The sequence below is a fragment of the Xenopus tropicalis genome, chromosome 5, assembly GCF_000004195.4.
Source record: "Xenopus tropicalis strain Nigerian chromosome 5, UCB_Xtro_10.0, whole genome shotgun sequence".
NCBI lineage: Eukaryota > Metazoa > Chordata > Amphibia > Anura > Pipidae > Xenopus > Xenopus tropicalis.
This window is the reverse complement of record NC_030681.2, coordinates 50,857,774-50,875,038: the sequence shown is the minus strand read 5'-3', so window position 1 is coordinate 50,875,038 and position 17,265 is coordinate 50,857,774. Positions and strand designations below refer to the sequence as shown.

Genomic DNA, 17,265 nt, shown 5'->3' with positions numbered 1-17,265 from the left:
AGCAATAATATTTTTTAATGCAAACTAATTATATATGGCTCTTTTGCAAATAGGATATCTTGAAATTACATTGGAAAACATGTACTCAAACGTAATGCATTTCCTAGAATGTCCTTTTAAAAGACATGGTTTCAAATATTTTTATTATTCACTTCTTGTTTAAAGCCACTGGGTTTTTAATCACTTTTCCTGGTATCCTGCCATCTCTAATTAGGATACATCAGTGTTTTTGCTGGAACTTGGATACCCGCTTCTCTAAAGTTATGCACTGCCAACTATAAAAGCCTGCCTTGCTTCCTCCACAGCTGACATCTACATCAGTCAGAGAGAGAGAATAGTCCATGTGTGATGGTTAATTATAGGTTTAAGCAAAAATGGTCCAGACGGACCATAAGGTCTGCAGCACCTGAAAATACATATAGGTATTTAACATCTTGAAAACAGTCAAAAGTCTAGAGCAAATTATCCAATATAAACAATACAGTGCCTGAAAGTCATATTGCTGCAAGTACTGACTGAGTAAAGCAGATATTGAACAGCTTCCTTTACAAGGAATAACTTTAAAATGAGCCTTAGAAAGATTTAAACAGTCAGTTAAAGAGGAGGGTTGATCGAATTTACTCTCTAGTAAAAATCTTTACTTCCTAATTATATTAAACATTACAGGTAAAAAAACATGTTTCCATTTCATTTAAAACAGCAGTTTATTTCAGTTCCATTCTACTATATCACCGTTCCTTTGCTCATGATTTGCTTTTCCTCTCCAATACACAGTGACTTGCTGCACCCCAACCCTGTGCCCTGAATACAGCATGAAAAAACAAAAATGAGGGATACCTTACTCAAACCTATAATAAAGAAGTATGGGGACAACAGCAATAGATAACAAAGGGCTGTGATACAATAAACCACCACTGGCACTCCAAACACTGGTAAGGAGAAGGTACAAAATACAACTGTTGTACAGTACCATATTAATGTCCCAATATCTTATTTAAAAGTTAAAGGAGAACTAAACAAAATAATTAATATGGATAAAAACATCATATTTTCTATACTTTAATTACTGCACAAACCTAAAGTTTCAGCATCTCTATAGCAGCATAGAAAGTGTCTGTGACACTCACAAGCTCAGTGGGCTCTGGGCAGCTGTTGAGAAGCTAAGCTTAGGGGTTGTCGCAAATTATCAAGAAAATAAGGTAACCTCATTAGACTCTCAAATAACAAGGCTCATCTTTTTTACAGCATGCACTATTCAGTGAGGTCTGAAACCTTTCTCCCTGCACTTAGTCTCATGCAGATTCTGTACCACAAGCAGCTCAACTTCAGCTTTCTCAGCTACTTCCTCCACCAGCATGAAGCTCTGCCTCCTTTTCTTTGATGAGCTCTCCTTCTCTCTCTGAATGTGCAGATGGTCAAAAAGGTGTCTGCTGCCTCTCCTCTAATGGAAATCAATCAGGCATGTACAGTAGATACCTCTTTGCCTCTTCACAGTCAGAGAGAGAAGGGGAGCTCAGCAAAGAAAAGGGGGTGGAGCTTCATGCTAGAAAGGAGCACACATAGAGCTAAAGTTGAGCTGCTTGTGGTACAGAAGCTGCACAAGACTGAAATCAGGGAGAAAGGTATGTTAGGGTAAAGGGTAAAGTATGACCAAACTCTAATTCTTATGCCTTTTGTACATATATTGTTTATGTTTCCTTTATATTACCATCTTACAAGAGTCTTTTCACCTTTAAATTAACCTAGTATGATGTTTAATGGTGACAATTTGCCATTACTTTTCATTAAAGGAGAACTAAAGCTTAACATAGGCTAGAAATGTTGTAAATTATGTTTTGTGCCTCTGTACCAGCCCAAGGCAACCATAGCCCTTTAGCAGGGAAGATCTGTGCCCCCAAAATGCTCCCAGTAGCTTCCTAACTTCTTTTTTGCTGATTCCCTGCACATGCTCTGTGCTGCTGTCATTTGCTGAGTTTAGGGACCGACTCACAATATTCTGCATATATAGGATTTAAATGTTACAATATAAGGTTAATCAGTAATTAACACAGATAATTGTTGCACGGCAACTCTAAGACTGATGTCAGACGAGGTGTAGGGTGGATATTTTCGGGAAGCGGAAAAGCGCTTGCTGAAAAATCCGCCCTACTCCTCTTTTTTATGCGTATTTAGGCTACATGTGCCTGCACCCGAGCGTATCTCATTCATTCTGGTGCAGGCACATGTAGCCTAAATATGCATAAAAACCCGAGACTTTGCATTCTCTCGCGTTTTTATGCGTATATTGGCTACATGTGCCTGCACCCGAGCGTATCTCATTCATTCCGGTGCAGGCACATGTAGGAGGCGTAGGACGGATTTTTCAGCAAGCGCTTTTCTGCTTGCCGAAAATATCCGCCATACGCCTCGTCTGACATTAGCCTTAACCAATGCTATTAGCATCAGCCTTTAATCATCAGCACATTAGGATCAGCTTATACGACAGACAAACCTCATTTTATTTGCTTGATAATTTACAAAAACCCCTAAACTTAGCTTCTCAACAGCTGCTCCGGGGACACTGAGCATGTGAGTGTTGCAGAGTGTCCAGTTTGTCCAGTGTGCTCACTCCCTGTGACAACTGTAAAGGACTGGAATTTTACTACTATAGAGATGTTGAACCTTTAGGCTGGTTCAATAAGTTCATTATGTAAAATATGGCATGTCTAGCCATATTCATTTTTAGGGTTTAGTTCTCCTTTAATATTTGTTATGGTTCTTAAATATTTAGCTTTTTGTACAATTTGAAATTTACTAATTTACCATGAGAAAGTAGAATATAAATTAGACAGGGTCTGAATAGAAAGATCATTTATAATAAGAAAACTAACAAAAACAATATAAACTGTAGACTCATAGAGCATGGCAGCTTGGATCACTGATCCGCATTTGGAAGTTGGAAGGAGGCAGAAAATAATTTAAAAATGACAAAAAATAAAAAATTAAGATGAATAGAATGCAGTGAATTAAACAATATATAAAATACTAACATATAAGTCAAAGGTGAACTACTGTTGTGAACTAAAACTAAAATATAATTTCTTATAACAGTAAATACTGTTATTTGAGTTAAGGGCAAGTTCAACATGGTCTTACTACACAGTCACACGTTTTTTTCTGGGGTACTTGATTTTAATTGTACTACATTAGAATGCTAATAGGCAGTGCACGACTCACGTACAATGAGGGGCCTTGACGTGGCACGTGAGCTTACATATTTTGGCCAAAATGTGGTACTAACACCTCAATTTTTGTACACCACCAATATACATACAATAAGTTACCCAAATAATTACCCCTCAGTTGCAGCTTATAAATACTTGGAATAGTCAATAATCAATAGTAATATTGGTCAAGTACCACAATAAAAACATTCCCCCCCTCCCCCACCCCAAAAGAAAAAAACAGGAGGATAAATATGCCAAGATCATATTACTTTGTTAGTCACTACTGATCAGGGACTGCAAGTCTCTGCCTGTTCCATTTGTTTATATATTTTACAGATGCTTTGTTTTTTGTTTTTTTTTAAATACTGAGAGAATGCAAAAAATACAAACTTTTTCCATTAACTAGAATTCTCAAGTCTAAGTTTCTAATTACCATAACCAAGACAGGATCTGCATTCTTAACACTCCAGATCTTCAACATACTGTCTTCAGCTGAAGAGATGAGCCAATTGGAATCCTGACTCCAGCCCAATCCATTCACTGTACCATCGTGACCTAAGGAACACAAGTTTTCTATTTTTTATTTTATTAATGTTACTGAAAACTTTCATTTTATCTGGATACCTGGACATAACATTTGAAACATTTGATTAATATTTTCATGACATCATTTTTACGGTTGGAGATAGTTGCCTTAGAGTAAATTATATCACACAGTGTAATTGTATATGAACAATTTCATTAGATATCTGTATTGTGTGCTTAAACTAAATACAGACTGTTTTGACAATATTATTATTTATTATTAAGAGTCACAAAAAAGACCATATCTTAGGGAGGTGACAGAAGGAGAGATTAGTCGCCCCGTGACAAATCTCCGTTGCCGCGGGCAACTAATCTCCCTGCAATGCCATCCCACCGGCCGGAGTGTAAATCGCCGGTGGGATGACATATGAGTCGCTGCGATTTCCGGAAGTCTCCTGAAGTTGCCTTGAGAGAAAACTTCGGGTGACTTCTGGAAAATCACAGCGACGCGTAAGCCATCCCACCAGCGATTTACACTCCGGCCGGTGGGATGGCACTGTGGGGAGATTAGTCGCCCACGGCAATGAAGATTTGTCACAGGGCCACTAATCTCCCCGTCTGTCACCTCCCTTAGGGTGAAGATACACTGAGCTCCTAGTAGCAGCTACTTTTTCAAGGCTACTAAACTCCAGAAAATACCCTGCCATAGACAATACTAAGGGGCACATTTACTAATCCACGAACGTCCGAAAAGCGTCCGAATACGTTTTTTTCGTAATGATCGGTATTTTGCGACTTTTTCAAGCGCTCAATATGAAAAAGTTCTTTGCTTGTTTATATGTACTTGGGCAAATAAAACACAATTTTTTCACGGCTTGCATCTTCAGTGTGCTACTGGATTTTTTTGCTGTTGGATATTGACCCCCATGCAAGGTGAGGTTCTTCCAGTATTTGCACCTGATACCCGCTTGGGTAAGTTAACAGAGGGTTGAGCTCCCCAATACTGCTATTGCAATATGAAAAAGTTGTGACAATTCGCGAAAGTCGTAATGGCTATGAAAAAGTCGCGACAATTCACGAAAGTCATAATGGCTATGAAAAAGTCGCGACAATTCACGAAAGTCATAAAGGCAATGAAAAAGTCACGACAATTCACGAAATTTGTAACGGCTACGAAAAAGTCACAAAAAATAAGAAAAAGTCGCAAAATGTTAGTTTTCCAATCAGAATCTTTCCCATTCGGATTCGTGGATTAGTAAATCAGCCCCTAAGAATTGCCTCTGCTAAAACACACATAGAGACAATTATCAGTAAATTATCAGCATTGTCTTTTTTAGTTGCCATGGCAAGTAGGTGCTACTAGTAGCTCGGTGTGTCTTCACCCTTAATGGTAACCTTAAAACTTTCCTTTAAATACTATCATATGGCAGACAAGTTGGCCATAGGCCCCCCAACCTAACTTAGCACTAAGTCAGATTTTGGGTGATTGGACTAACTACACAGATAGCTCAAGAGTGCTGATCTGTTTGTTTGGGCCACAGCTCATTCCACTTCCATGACATCCCATTGACACCCCAAGAAGGAGAATCAGCTATTTAATTCTCTCTGTCCAGAAATACTGCAGCCAGCATCATCTGTTGAAACTGCCATTAGAGTTTCTAGGAGCCGTAAACACAAGAACCAGGATTTGCTGAGAAACATTAAACTTAAAGTGATACTGACATGAAAAAAATAATTTTTCAAATTATGAATCTACATAAAAAGTTACCTATAGGTCATGTTGATCTTTTTTCACTGATAGGGCTGGTTTTGTATGTAAGTGTTGCTTGAAGTTCCTAAACCTGACTGTTTTGCCAACCTGACTGTCCCTTCTCAGCCTGTCAGTTACAGCTTCTAATGCTAACGGCCTACTGCTGCACAAATATGGCAGCCCTCATAGAAGAACATGGGGGATCAGATAAGGAATGGAAAAGGATCAGGAAATACTTTTATGGCAAAATTATAAAGCTCGTGCAAAGACATTGTTATGATAGATGTAAAAAAGGTTTCATTTCTGGTGTCAGTATCTCTTTAAAGGAAAACTATACCCCTAAACAATGTAGGTCTTTATAAAAATATATAGCATAAACAAGTTCATATGTATAACCCTGCTTCATCTAAATAAACCATTTTCATACAAATACACTTGGATGAGTAGAGAAGCTCACACAGCAGATGACATAGCAGGTCCAGTTACTATAGACTTTTAAATTATTTATGCCATGACCTAGATGAATATACTCCTCCCCAAACCCAGGTGGATGAACAGCAAGGCCAAAATCTGGACCATGGCGATCATATTAACATTTACACCTCAATGAGTTTCAGCAACTCATGGTCATAAGGCCATACACAGTGATAGTGATAAAAGCTGTTGACCTCAAATCGAGTCAGCAGCTTATTGGTACATGTATGAGGCCCATGGGAGGTCCTGACCAATCTTTATCTGCCTGAAAATTGTTCAGATATTGTGGGGTAGGTTTAAAAACCCTGTTGGGCAAAGACCCCTTTGGCGAGTTAAAGTGGTCCTTTACCAAAAGGTTTTGTTATGCACCAAAACCAATGATCGGATCATTCCAATTTAGCTCACTATGTTGGTAGTCAGATGGTTAGAAATCTGCTTATTTGGCGAATTAGCCAAACAAGTGACTCTTACCATGTTCCATGAAACTGTGTTTCAGAGTTGACAAAACATGCCCTGGTGGATGGACCTTTAGGGGGCCTTCTCCCAATGACCCAGCTGTACCCCTATTACAAGTTACAATCACTAATCTATCCTACTGTGACAACTTTGTTATAAATGGTATTGACTGGTAGATGGATTTTGGCAGTTTTCACTCAAAAAAATGCAGAATCTGTGTACTGTTCAGCTTGTCAGGGGACAGGGGTTCTTTTCTATAAATTGTCCTGTGGGGCAAGATTCTGCATCACCTGTCATATGGCTTGAAACATGACATGTTTCTGCCAGCCAGTGACCTCCCTCACACTTTGATAACATATACAGCACAAAAACTGGCATCTTGGCGACAATACTATTCTTTATTTTAATACTGGCAAACCAACTGAAGTGTGCTCCAATTTGCACCAAATTCACAGTAAGAGCTGCAAGAGATGAATACTGTAGATGTTAAAGAAAGAACAGGCACAATCACAAACATAGTTTTCATCATTTAATTCTTAAACAGATAACTGCATTTAAGACAATATTTTGGTCACCTTTTTATATATGTATCCTACAAAAACTGTTTTGTATAACTGTTGTACGTTCAAACGTGGAAATCAAAACAGGTCCAATTACAAATAAGACATTTGTGTTGAATACAAACCTAGAGGGAAAATGCTATTGAGGGAACATTGGTTAACCTTAATCTGAGAAAACAGCAATATAGTACAGGTATAGGACCCATTATCCAGAATGCTTGGGACCAAGGGTATTCCGGATAAGGGGTCTTTCTGTAATTTGGATCTCAATACCTTAAGTCTACTAAAAAATCAATAAACCATTAATTAAACCCAATAGGATTGTTTTGCATCCAATAAGGATTATTTATATCTTAGTTGGGATCAATTACAAGGAACAGTTTTATTTCTACATAGAAAAAGGAAATCACTTTTAAAATTCTGAATTATTTGCTTATAATGGAGTCTATGGGAGACAGGCTTTCCGTAATTCGGAGCTTTCTGGATAACGGGTTTCCGGATAAGGGGTCCGATACCTGTATAATATTTTTGTTCTTGTGCACTAGAGTTCATAAAGCCATGATCCAAATATCATGGAAAGCAATTAGAGCCATATAAAGGGCTAACTACAATATATAAGAAATATGATAGCAAGTGCTTTAGTGACAAGGCCCTTGAGTCTGATTTTGGCCTGAATACATCAATAAAAGTCATGTCCAACAAGAATTTTTCTACAAACGCAGATGTGTGTATAACTTAATGAAAGGATAGTCTGTATGGAAACCTGCAATCTATTACATGAACTGCCATCATTTAAGTAAAAATGCAGTTAATGCAAATATGGAGTAATTTAAAACAGATAACTATGATGCATAATTTAAATATACAACAAAGTTAACACAGAAAGAGAATAGTAAACATCACGGAAAATGTATAATTTAATTCAAAAGTAATTGGAAGCATGCACGGCCCTTTTTCGAGCTGGTTAGAAATGAGCTATGAAATACTTAACTATATAAAACGTGTACATTATTTAATACCTATTCTTACAGTCTCAGTTGAAGGAACAGTATCAGTAAAGCAAAAATAAAAGAAGAAAGGTGACCTGTTCCTGCTTTCTAACTGGATATTCTATAACTGGATATACTGTATTTGTCAAACCCAATTTAGTTATTTCTTCTGTTTTATTTATTTTCACAGTAACAGCTTGGTGGGCCAAGAAGCCTGTGAATAAGTTGCAGAATAACAGTTCAAAGGTACCAATTAAAAGTAGGTTGGGGCCCCATTGCCTCCTGTATGACTGCAGATAGACATGTATAAAGGCTGAACTACACAAGAGTTTTGTTGAATGTCCTTGCATTAACAGATCACATTCACACTCTAAGTCAGATATAGTTGCTCATATATAAATATAATTTAACTGATATTTAAATCTATTCTGTAAACCACACAAAGGATGTGCATACAATGCAGCAGTCATTAAGAAATGCTCAATGCTGCACCTTCATGCCATCAAGCTGAATAGGCATTTGTTTCTCCCTGAAACACACTAGGGGGCAGATCAAGGGGGGGGGGCAGACAAAACCTTGGCACCTTAAAGGAACAGTTCAGTGTAAAAATGAAACTGGGTAAAATAGATAGGCTGCACAAAATAAAAAATATTTCTAATATAATTACTGTATATACTCGAGTATAAGCCGAGTTTTCCAGCACTCAAAATGTGCTAAAAAATGAATCCTTGGCTTATACTCGAGTCCAAACGAACTGCCTTGGCTGATCACTTACATCACACCCCCTACCTGCACCTCCTAGCACGGGCCTAGCATGAACCATGGGCGCGCGGCGCCCACCCACCCCCCCCCCATGCGGCGCGGGGCCCACCCCGGCCTCAGGGTGCGGTTCCTTCGCTCAAGCTCACTCAACGGATGTGTAGGTAGGACAAGTAACATGTCGCACGGGCATGTTGAGGACCAAGTAGGAATGGCATTTTAGAGGTGGTTCCTCTGGGACTGGCTACTGGGTCTCTCTCATTTCCCATCATCTGACCCATAGAATATACTTGTGTTTTTATCTAACAGAATTTGTTTAATGATAGCCCACCTGGGGTGAGGTGGAGCTGAATATTGTCAAAGCCAAGCAATACTCTGTAAAAGTCAAGGGCTGAGTTCCCCGTTAGTAATGTGTTGGCAGTGCAGCCCTTATGTTATAGCAGTGTGGCAGGAGAAGCAGTAATTATAGAAAGATAAATACTTATTTACTACACTTGTGGTGGCCAAAGTGTAGCACACTGCTGTTATGTATTCTGCAGCATTATTACTCCAGCGGGTATGGCATAACATACAGTTACGGCAACATATCCTAGCAGGACTATCATTACCTAGACACTACAAAAATTAAATGAGATATTAACCTGTACAACCTTGCATGTGGTTATCTTATGTTGGATGTGCCTCATTTTCCAGCCCACACCTTGTGTTTATTAATATGGTAGTCATGTAAGCACTTGTGAGTGTCCTTTTATTAAATAATTTGATTATTGAAACTTAGCAGTAGCGGCTGCATTTCCCACCCTAGGCTTATACTCAGGTCAATACGTTTTTCCAGTTTTCTTAGGTAAAATTAGGTACCTCGGCTTATATTCGGATTGGCTTATACTCGAGTATATACGGTAGTTAGGCAACAATGTAACCTATAAAGGCTGGAGTGGGCAGTTGTCTAACCTAATGGGCAGAACTTTACTTCCTGCTTTCAGCTCTGTTAGCAGTTAGTAACCAATCAGTGACTTGAGGGGGGGGGGCATTTGGGACATAACTGTTTAATAGTTTGCATTTGAATCTGACCTGCCTGCTCACAAACTAATGGAACAGTTATGTCCCCTGTGGCCCCCCTAAAGTCACTGACTAACTAAGAGGTTAGAGAGCTAAAAGCAGGAAGTAGTGTTCTGGCTATTATGTTAGACATCTGTCCACTCCAGCCTTTATAGATTACATTTTTGCCTAATTAACTATATTAGAAATATTTTCAAGTTTGCACAGTCTGTCTATTTTACCCAGTTTCATTTTTATACTGAACTGTTCCTTTAACACTTTAAAAAAAAATAATAATTAAAAAAATAAACTATCAGACTTTATCTGCTGAAATGTACAAATGTGCATTACATCACAGAGGGTCAGATTTTGTAGTCTCATAAAATCCATTGCTGTCCTTTGCAGCTGCATGTTGAGATTTTTTGTGGGACAGTTAAGGCTATCCAACCAAATTCTCCACTGTATTCCAGCCCTCAGATCCTACTTTACAATGACAGCAGGTAACTAAAAAATAGAAGACTATAACCTCAGCAGGCATGTGTAACAGCAATATTATTTTGGTAAAACAATGCAGTCCTCTCTACCAGTAACCTTTTCCAGAAATCATTTACTGTAACTACAGCACAGAGTCTTCTGGGAGAACATCCACTGCTTTACTACTCTCAGCTGGAGATGAAACAAACTCTCTTTTAATTGCAAGGAAAACTCATGGGTCCATTTTTAAGCCTTATTAGAAGATTGTTTTTATGTTAATCCCTATGCAAACCTATGTGCATTTCCTGTTTTATATGCATTTTTTATGTACTTCAATTGGCTCCTCTTCTCGAATGTAAACAAAAAAAGGAATTGATGCGATAGTCAGCGCTGATTAGCAGTATTAAACCTCTTATCCATAGTCTATAGATACAGATTTGTAACCCTTACAAACCTCCTATCTAGGCAAAGACACTGGAGTCTTGATACTGCTATAGTATATGTCTGATTTAACCCACTTCAGCTTTTCCTGCCTGGATATAAATTCTAAATTTGCCTTAACTCACCCCACTGGCTTATATAGCCAACACCTGAAAGTATTAGTGCAAATAGTTTTCAGGGAAACCAAATCTGGAAGTTTTTCATGCAACAATCGCCTGAGAAGTGCTTAGCACTTCCAGGTAACTGCCATAGAGATCAATGGGGCAATAAAAACAAATGTTACAATATAAATAAATGTTGCAATTCTATTTGATGATCCATGTTAAGCAAAAGTAATATCCACAAATGGCTCAAGGTGGATTCAAATTCAAGTTCAAAAGTATTGACAGACAATGTATTCAAATACATACAAATACATTGTCTCTATAGGGCACTGCTCTTATACAAACAATGCAATGATCTATAAAGTAAGAGCAGTCCCATATTGTAAAATCAGTGATACAAATGTATTCAATAAAAGTTATGCAGTGCTTAAATTGAATTTAGACTACGGTAAGCACACCCCTCTTCTTTTCTTTACTTAAATATGCTGCCATCAAAACACCAAAAATCTGTCAAAGTTTGCTGCTAAAAGCAACATTTATACTGTGTTTTAAAAGACTTGGAACAAATTTGCTGGGCTTACTACTCTCTAGTGTAATGGCTAAGTGAATATGGTTCTATTGGTCTTCAGTTACACATTAACACACAATTTTGCTGGGAATTTTAGTACATCAGTAGGCAGTGTAGAACTGTAAAATGAGGTTCCTTGATGTGGCTTGTGTGCTTACATATCTTGGTGTTTTCCAGATAAAGTTTTTTTTCCATATTTTTGCACTCAACAGGATTGTTTTATGTCCAATTTGGATTTATTTCATAAAGTATATTGTACCCTGTACAAACAAACAATTTTGAAAACTACACTAGCTTAAAGTTTCAGAATCTCTATAGCAGCAATGATCCAGGCCTTCAAGCTTCAATCCATCTTGGATTCAGTTAAAAGTGCGACATGCGTGCTCTGTGTGCTCTAAGCTACGCTTAGTAGTCATCACATATTATCAAGCAAAAAATTAGGTTCCTCTCATTTAAGCTACAGATTGGGACTGATTGAAAGGACTGATTATTAAATTCTAATGCTAATTGCACTGGTTTTGGAGCCATGTAGTAATCAGTAATTCAGTGCCACATAGAAATTATCTGTATTAATTACGAAAAAGCCTTATATTGTGACATTTATATTCTAAACTTTTAATATAATGTTGGTCGGTCCCTAAGCTCAGTAACTGACAGCAGCACAGAGCATGTGCAGTGAATCATCAGAAAAAAATATGGGGAGCTACTCGGGCATCTTTGGGGGCTGCTAAAGGGCCGTGCTTGCCTTGTACAGAAGCCCCAAACATAATGTACAACATTTCTGCCTTCTAGGCATTAATTCTCCTTTATATCTTACATTTCACTTCACTGAAACACTGAAAAGTGATATTATGATGTCACTTTATGTATAGTTCAAGCACAATAGGTATTTTTGTCACAAGGCAGTCTTAAACTACCAATGTCAATAAAAACAGCAATTGCTGCCCAATTACCTGGCATTGGTTGTGCTTGGACAGAATAATTATATTACAGGTATAGGACACATTATCCAGAATGCTCGGGACCAAGGGTATTCCGGATAAGGGGTCTTTCCGTAATTTGGATCTTCATTGCTTAAGTCTACTAAAAAATCAATAAAACATTAAATAAACCCAATTGGATTGTTCTGCCCCCAATAAAAGGTAATTATATCTTAGCTGGGATCAAATACAAGGTACTGTTTTATTATTACAAAGAAAAAATCAAATCAGTTTTAAAATTCTGAACCATTTGATTAAAATGGAGTCTATGGGAGACAGGATTTCCGTAAGTCGGAGCTTTCTGGATAACAGGTTTCCGGATAACGGATCCCATACCTGTATACCAAAAGCTTGTTTAAGAGGAAAATGTTACCACAAACAAATAATGAAATGATAAATTGTGTATACAGAGAACTAAGCAATGTACTGCATGAAAAAATGTATTTCTATAATTTTTAAGCTGTTATTATAAATAATAACACAACCTAAACTGATAGTGGGATGTGTGATCTATTATCCAAAAAACATTATTCAGACAGCTCTGAAATATTGGAATGCATTTTTTTTTCTATTAATGGAGAACTGTGATTATTATTAAAAAATCATAAAACTGTAGTGAGTGTTTGAGTAGATCTGTTTTACAAATAGTCTTTATGATTTTTTTCTTAAAGGTGAAAATATAACCCAAACAACTGCACGACTGCTTGGGTGATTAAAGCACTTCAAATTTCAAGTTAACAAACGAAAAATTATAAACCGCACAAGTATTAAAAATATGATCATTCCAGTTTCACACTATTTTAGAATGTCAGTATCTGTATCATTTTACCAACGCTAATTCAGCATTAATTCCCCTTTTAAAAATGATGAGCTGGTTATGAAATGGAATGCTGCTAAAAATATATTTTTTCCATTCAAAACAGACCACAAACTGATGGTTTGGAAAGATCTTAGCTTTATTATAATATGGTTTTTATAGACACATAGATGCATAAATATTTGATATTTATAACGAAGAACATAAATGTATAATTCCCTGCTCCCTAAATAGGCCCTGTTGAGATTGTGAATCATTTATTTGCTGTGAAATCTCATGCAATATATCCATTCATTTACTATAATATGTTTTAATTTCCTATGGATACAGTCAAACAAAAGCATACCTGCAAAAACCGATGGCTCCCCGCTAAAATCAGAACTGAACAGCAAAATAGATTTGTCAAATAATCCACATGCAAGTTTCTTTCCATTACCTAAGAGGGAAAATATGACAATGGTTGAATCTGCATAAACAATTTTAAGAAATATTAAAGGGGAACTCCACCCAAAAACAACTTAAGCTTTCTGAAAAGTAAACATAATTTTAAGCAACTTGCAATATACATCACTTAAAAAATATGCACCCTTTTTATGATTATTAATGTAATAATATGGTTTGGAACAGTTGCCTAAGCCTGGCCCCCTGTTCTCTTGCTGATCTGGCTACTTTGAGACTCAAATAAAATATAACAATAGTTGACTGTCCTCAGCCTGCATCCTCCAAATCCCACAATCCCTGCACACATGATAAGGAAAGGAACATCACAATGCAATGCATTCTGGGTTATGTAGTTCCTGTATGCTGTCTGTAAGCTGTGGAGTTTTTACAATTAATAACATCAGTGTTTTAGTCCCTCCTCCCCCAGGGCTGTGGAGTCGGAGGCAATTTTGGGTACCTGGAGTCGGAGTCGACAAAAAATGAACCGACTCCTACTAAATTTAAATGGGAATAAAAAAAAAAATAAAGCAAGTTTTAATGTCCCAATTCACAAACAGTCATAATTAATTACTTCTCTGCTATAAGAATAAAGCCCAATGCACACAGTGCATAAACGAACACGCTGAGTGACCATGAAGCTTTTAATTGGCTGTATGCTTCACTAAATGGGACGTAACGCACAGTTACGGTGCGGCAGCTCCACTGCGTCGGGTTCCACTGGGAACCCAGCCTAACTCTCACTGATAACTAGAAATACCTGTATACGTGAAGGGAATGAATAGTCAATAGTTTAAGACTGAAGCTTTAAAACATTTGAAAAACTGCTGTAATTCAGCTGTAATGTTAGCTTAAACTTTAAACATGACTATGGGATTCTAGGGAAATAATTAGAAGTAGGAGTATAGATAAAATTGTCTATCAGTTTATTATCAGTTCAGTCGTGTTTTAAGTGCCCCTTCCCACCTGCCCCTTCCTAGATTATCACAGTGCTGTCCAACTTCTGCGGTGCCGAGGGCCGGAATTTCTCGCACATACATGGTGGAGGGCCCCTAATGGAAGCCAGTTTTGACCACTCCCCCCTTTTAAACCACATCCACTTCAAACCACACCCATTTTATCACAATTGTGGTAGTGCAGCAAAAACCCAAAGGCTTGGTCCTCACTGCAGGGATATCAACCATCATTCATATGTGAAAAAATTATATTATGTCATATTAAGACACACCCTAAAATCCATATGACTCCTCCTCCCCTGTGGATAGCACAGCAACCCCCAGCATATAATTACACACCTTAGGGACCATTTAATGGCTATTTCCAACTGCTAACAAACTCCCAGAACAAACCCCTGCCAGGTTCACCTCCCACAGGCACCATAGGGTAGAAAGAGTATATGGCACACACAGGCAGCACTCTGCCTGCCCTACGCTACCTGTGTGTGCCATACTCTGCCTGCCCTATGCTGCCTGTGTGTGCCATACTCTGCTCTACCCTGCCTGTGTGTGCCATACTCTCCGTGCCATATGCTGCCTGTGTGTGCCATACTCTGCCCTACCCTGCCTGTGTGTGCCATACTCTCCCTGACATATGCTGCCTGTGTGCCATACTCTGCCCTACCCTGCCTGTGTGTGCCTTTGCCATACTCTCCCTGCCATATTCTGCCTGTGTGTGCCATACTCTGCCTGCCATATGCTGCCTGTGTGTGCCATACTCTGCCTGCCATATGCTGCCTGTGTGTGCCATACTCTCCCTGCCATATGCTGCCTGTGTTTGGGTCCTACGGGAGAAAAGCGCTTTACAAATGGTTGTTGTTGTTGTTGTTGTGCCATACTCTCCCTGCCATATGCTGCCTGTGTGTGCCATACTCTGCCTGCCCTTCCTGTGTGTGCCATACTCTGCCTGCCATATGCTGCCTTTGTGTGCCATACTCTGCCCTACCCTGCCTGTGTGTGCCATACTCTGCCTGCCATATGCTGCCTGTGTGTGCCATACTCTGCCCTACCCTGCCTGTGTGTGCCATACTCTCCCTGCCATATGCTGCCTGTGTGTGCCATACTCTGCCCCACCCTGCCTGTGTATGCCATACTCTCCCTGCCATATGCTGCCTGTGTGTGCCATACTCTGCCCTTCCCTGCCTGTGTGTGCCATACTCTGCCTGCCATATGCTGCCTGTCTGTGCCATACTCTGCCCTTCCCTGCCTGTGTGTCCCATACTTTGCCTGTCATATGCTGCCTATGTGTGCCATACTCTGCCCTACCCTGCCTGTGTGCGCCATACTCTGCCCTACCCTGCCTGTGTGTGCCATACTCTGCCTGCCATATGCTGCCTGTGTGTGCCATACTCTGCCTGCCATATGCTGCCTGTGTGTGCCATACTCTGCCCTACCCTGCCTGTGTGTGCCATACTCTGCCTGTCATATGCTGCCTGTGTGTGTCATACTCTGCCCTACCCTGCCTGTGTGTGCCATACTCTGCCCTACCCTGCCTGTGTGTGCCATACTCTGCCCTACCCTGCCTGTGTGTGCCATACTCTCCCTGCCAAATGCTGCCTGTGTGTGCCATACTCTGCCCTACCCTGCCTGTGTGTGCCACACTCTCCCTGCCATATGCTGCCTGTGTGTGCCATACTCTGCCCTACCCTGCCTGTGTGTGCCATACTCTCCCTGCCATATGCAGCCTGTGTGTGCCATACTCTGCCCTACCCTGCCTTTGTGTGCCATACTCTCCCTGCCATATGCTGCCTGTGTGTGCTATACTCTGCCTGCCATATGCTGCCTGTGTGTGCCATACTCTGCCTGCCCTGCCTGTGTGTGTGTGCCATACTCTGCCTGCCCTGCCTGTGTGTGCCATACTCTGCCTGCCATATGCTGCCTGTGTGTGCCATATACTCTCCCTGCCCTATGCTGCCTGTGTGTTCAATACCCTCCCTGCCCTATGCTGCCTGTTTGTGCCATACCCTCCCTGCCCTATGCTGCCTATGTGCCATACTCTGCCTTCCCTATGCTGCCTATACACAGGCAGCATAGGCCAGGCAGTACTTACAATGTCTGAGGTGTGAACAGACAAACAATGTGGGTGATTACAGCCTGAGCAGGAGGTGTGAACAATGCAGGGGGTGAACAATGCATAGATTAAAAGGTGTGAACAGTACAGGGGATTAGATATTTAAATAATACAGAGGGATTACAGCCTGAATCTGAGGTGAGAACCATGCAGTTAATCTCAGTACTGATACCATTTAAAGTGGGCCGCCAGTTGGACAGCACTGCATTAGCATATTAAAAACAGAGGAGTCGGAGTCGTGGAGTCGGAGTCGGGAGTATCAGAAACTGAGGAGTCGGAGAATTTATCTACCGACTCCACAGCCCTGTCCTCCCCAACCAGGATTTCAAATGATGGTGAAAGAGAAGAACTGTTTTGCTGCTGGATTTCAGCATTTAAAATGCTATTTATTCATACTTTTTGATCTGTTACAACCATACGTTTATGAGGGGTTCTGTGTTGTGTGGGGCTCTTTAACAAATATTGGTTTAGAGGCCGGGGTTCCCCTTTAACCCCAAACCAGAAACCAGATTTAAACATATTAATATTTGTATCTGGCTTCTTAAAAATAAATATTTTGCATGGATTAATCACCATATCACTGTTAACCTAATGAAGTCATCAATAGCCCATAGACTAGT

General features: G+C 39.6%; 1 protein-coding gene across 3 annotated transcripts in view; it reads right to left on the bottom strand.

The window, feature by feature from the left end:
• Window positions 1-17,265, bottom strand: part of wdr27 (WD repeat domain 27) — a 93,506-nt gene that overhangs the window by 38,958 nt on the left and 37,283 nt on the right. For all 3 annotated transcript variants that reach the window (XM_002931515.5, XM_018094192.1, XM_031902359.1), the window contains 2 exons: window positions 13,488-13,577; window positions 3,640-3,761 (listed from right to left, as the gene is read on the bottom strand). In XM_002931515.5, coding sequence (XP_002931561.2) covers window positions 3,640-3,761; window positions 13,488-13,577 — 212 coding nt within the window. The remainder of the gene's footprint in view (window positions 1-3,639; window positions 3,762-13,487; window positions 13,578-17,265) is intronic.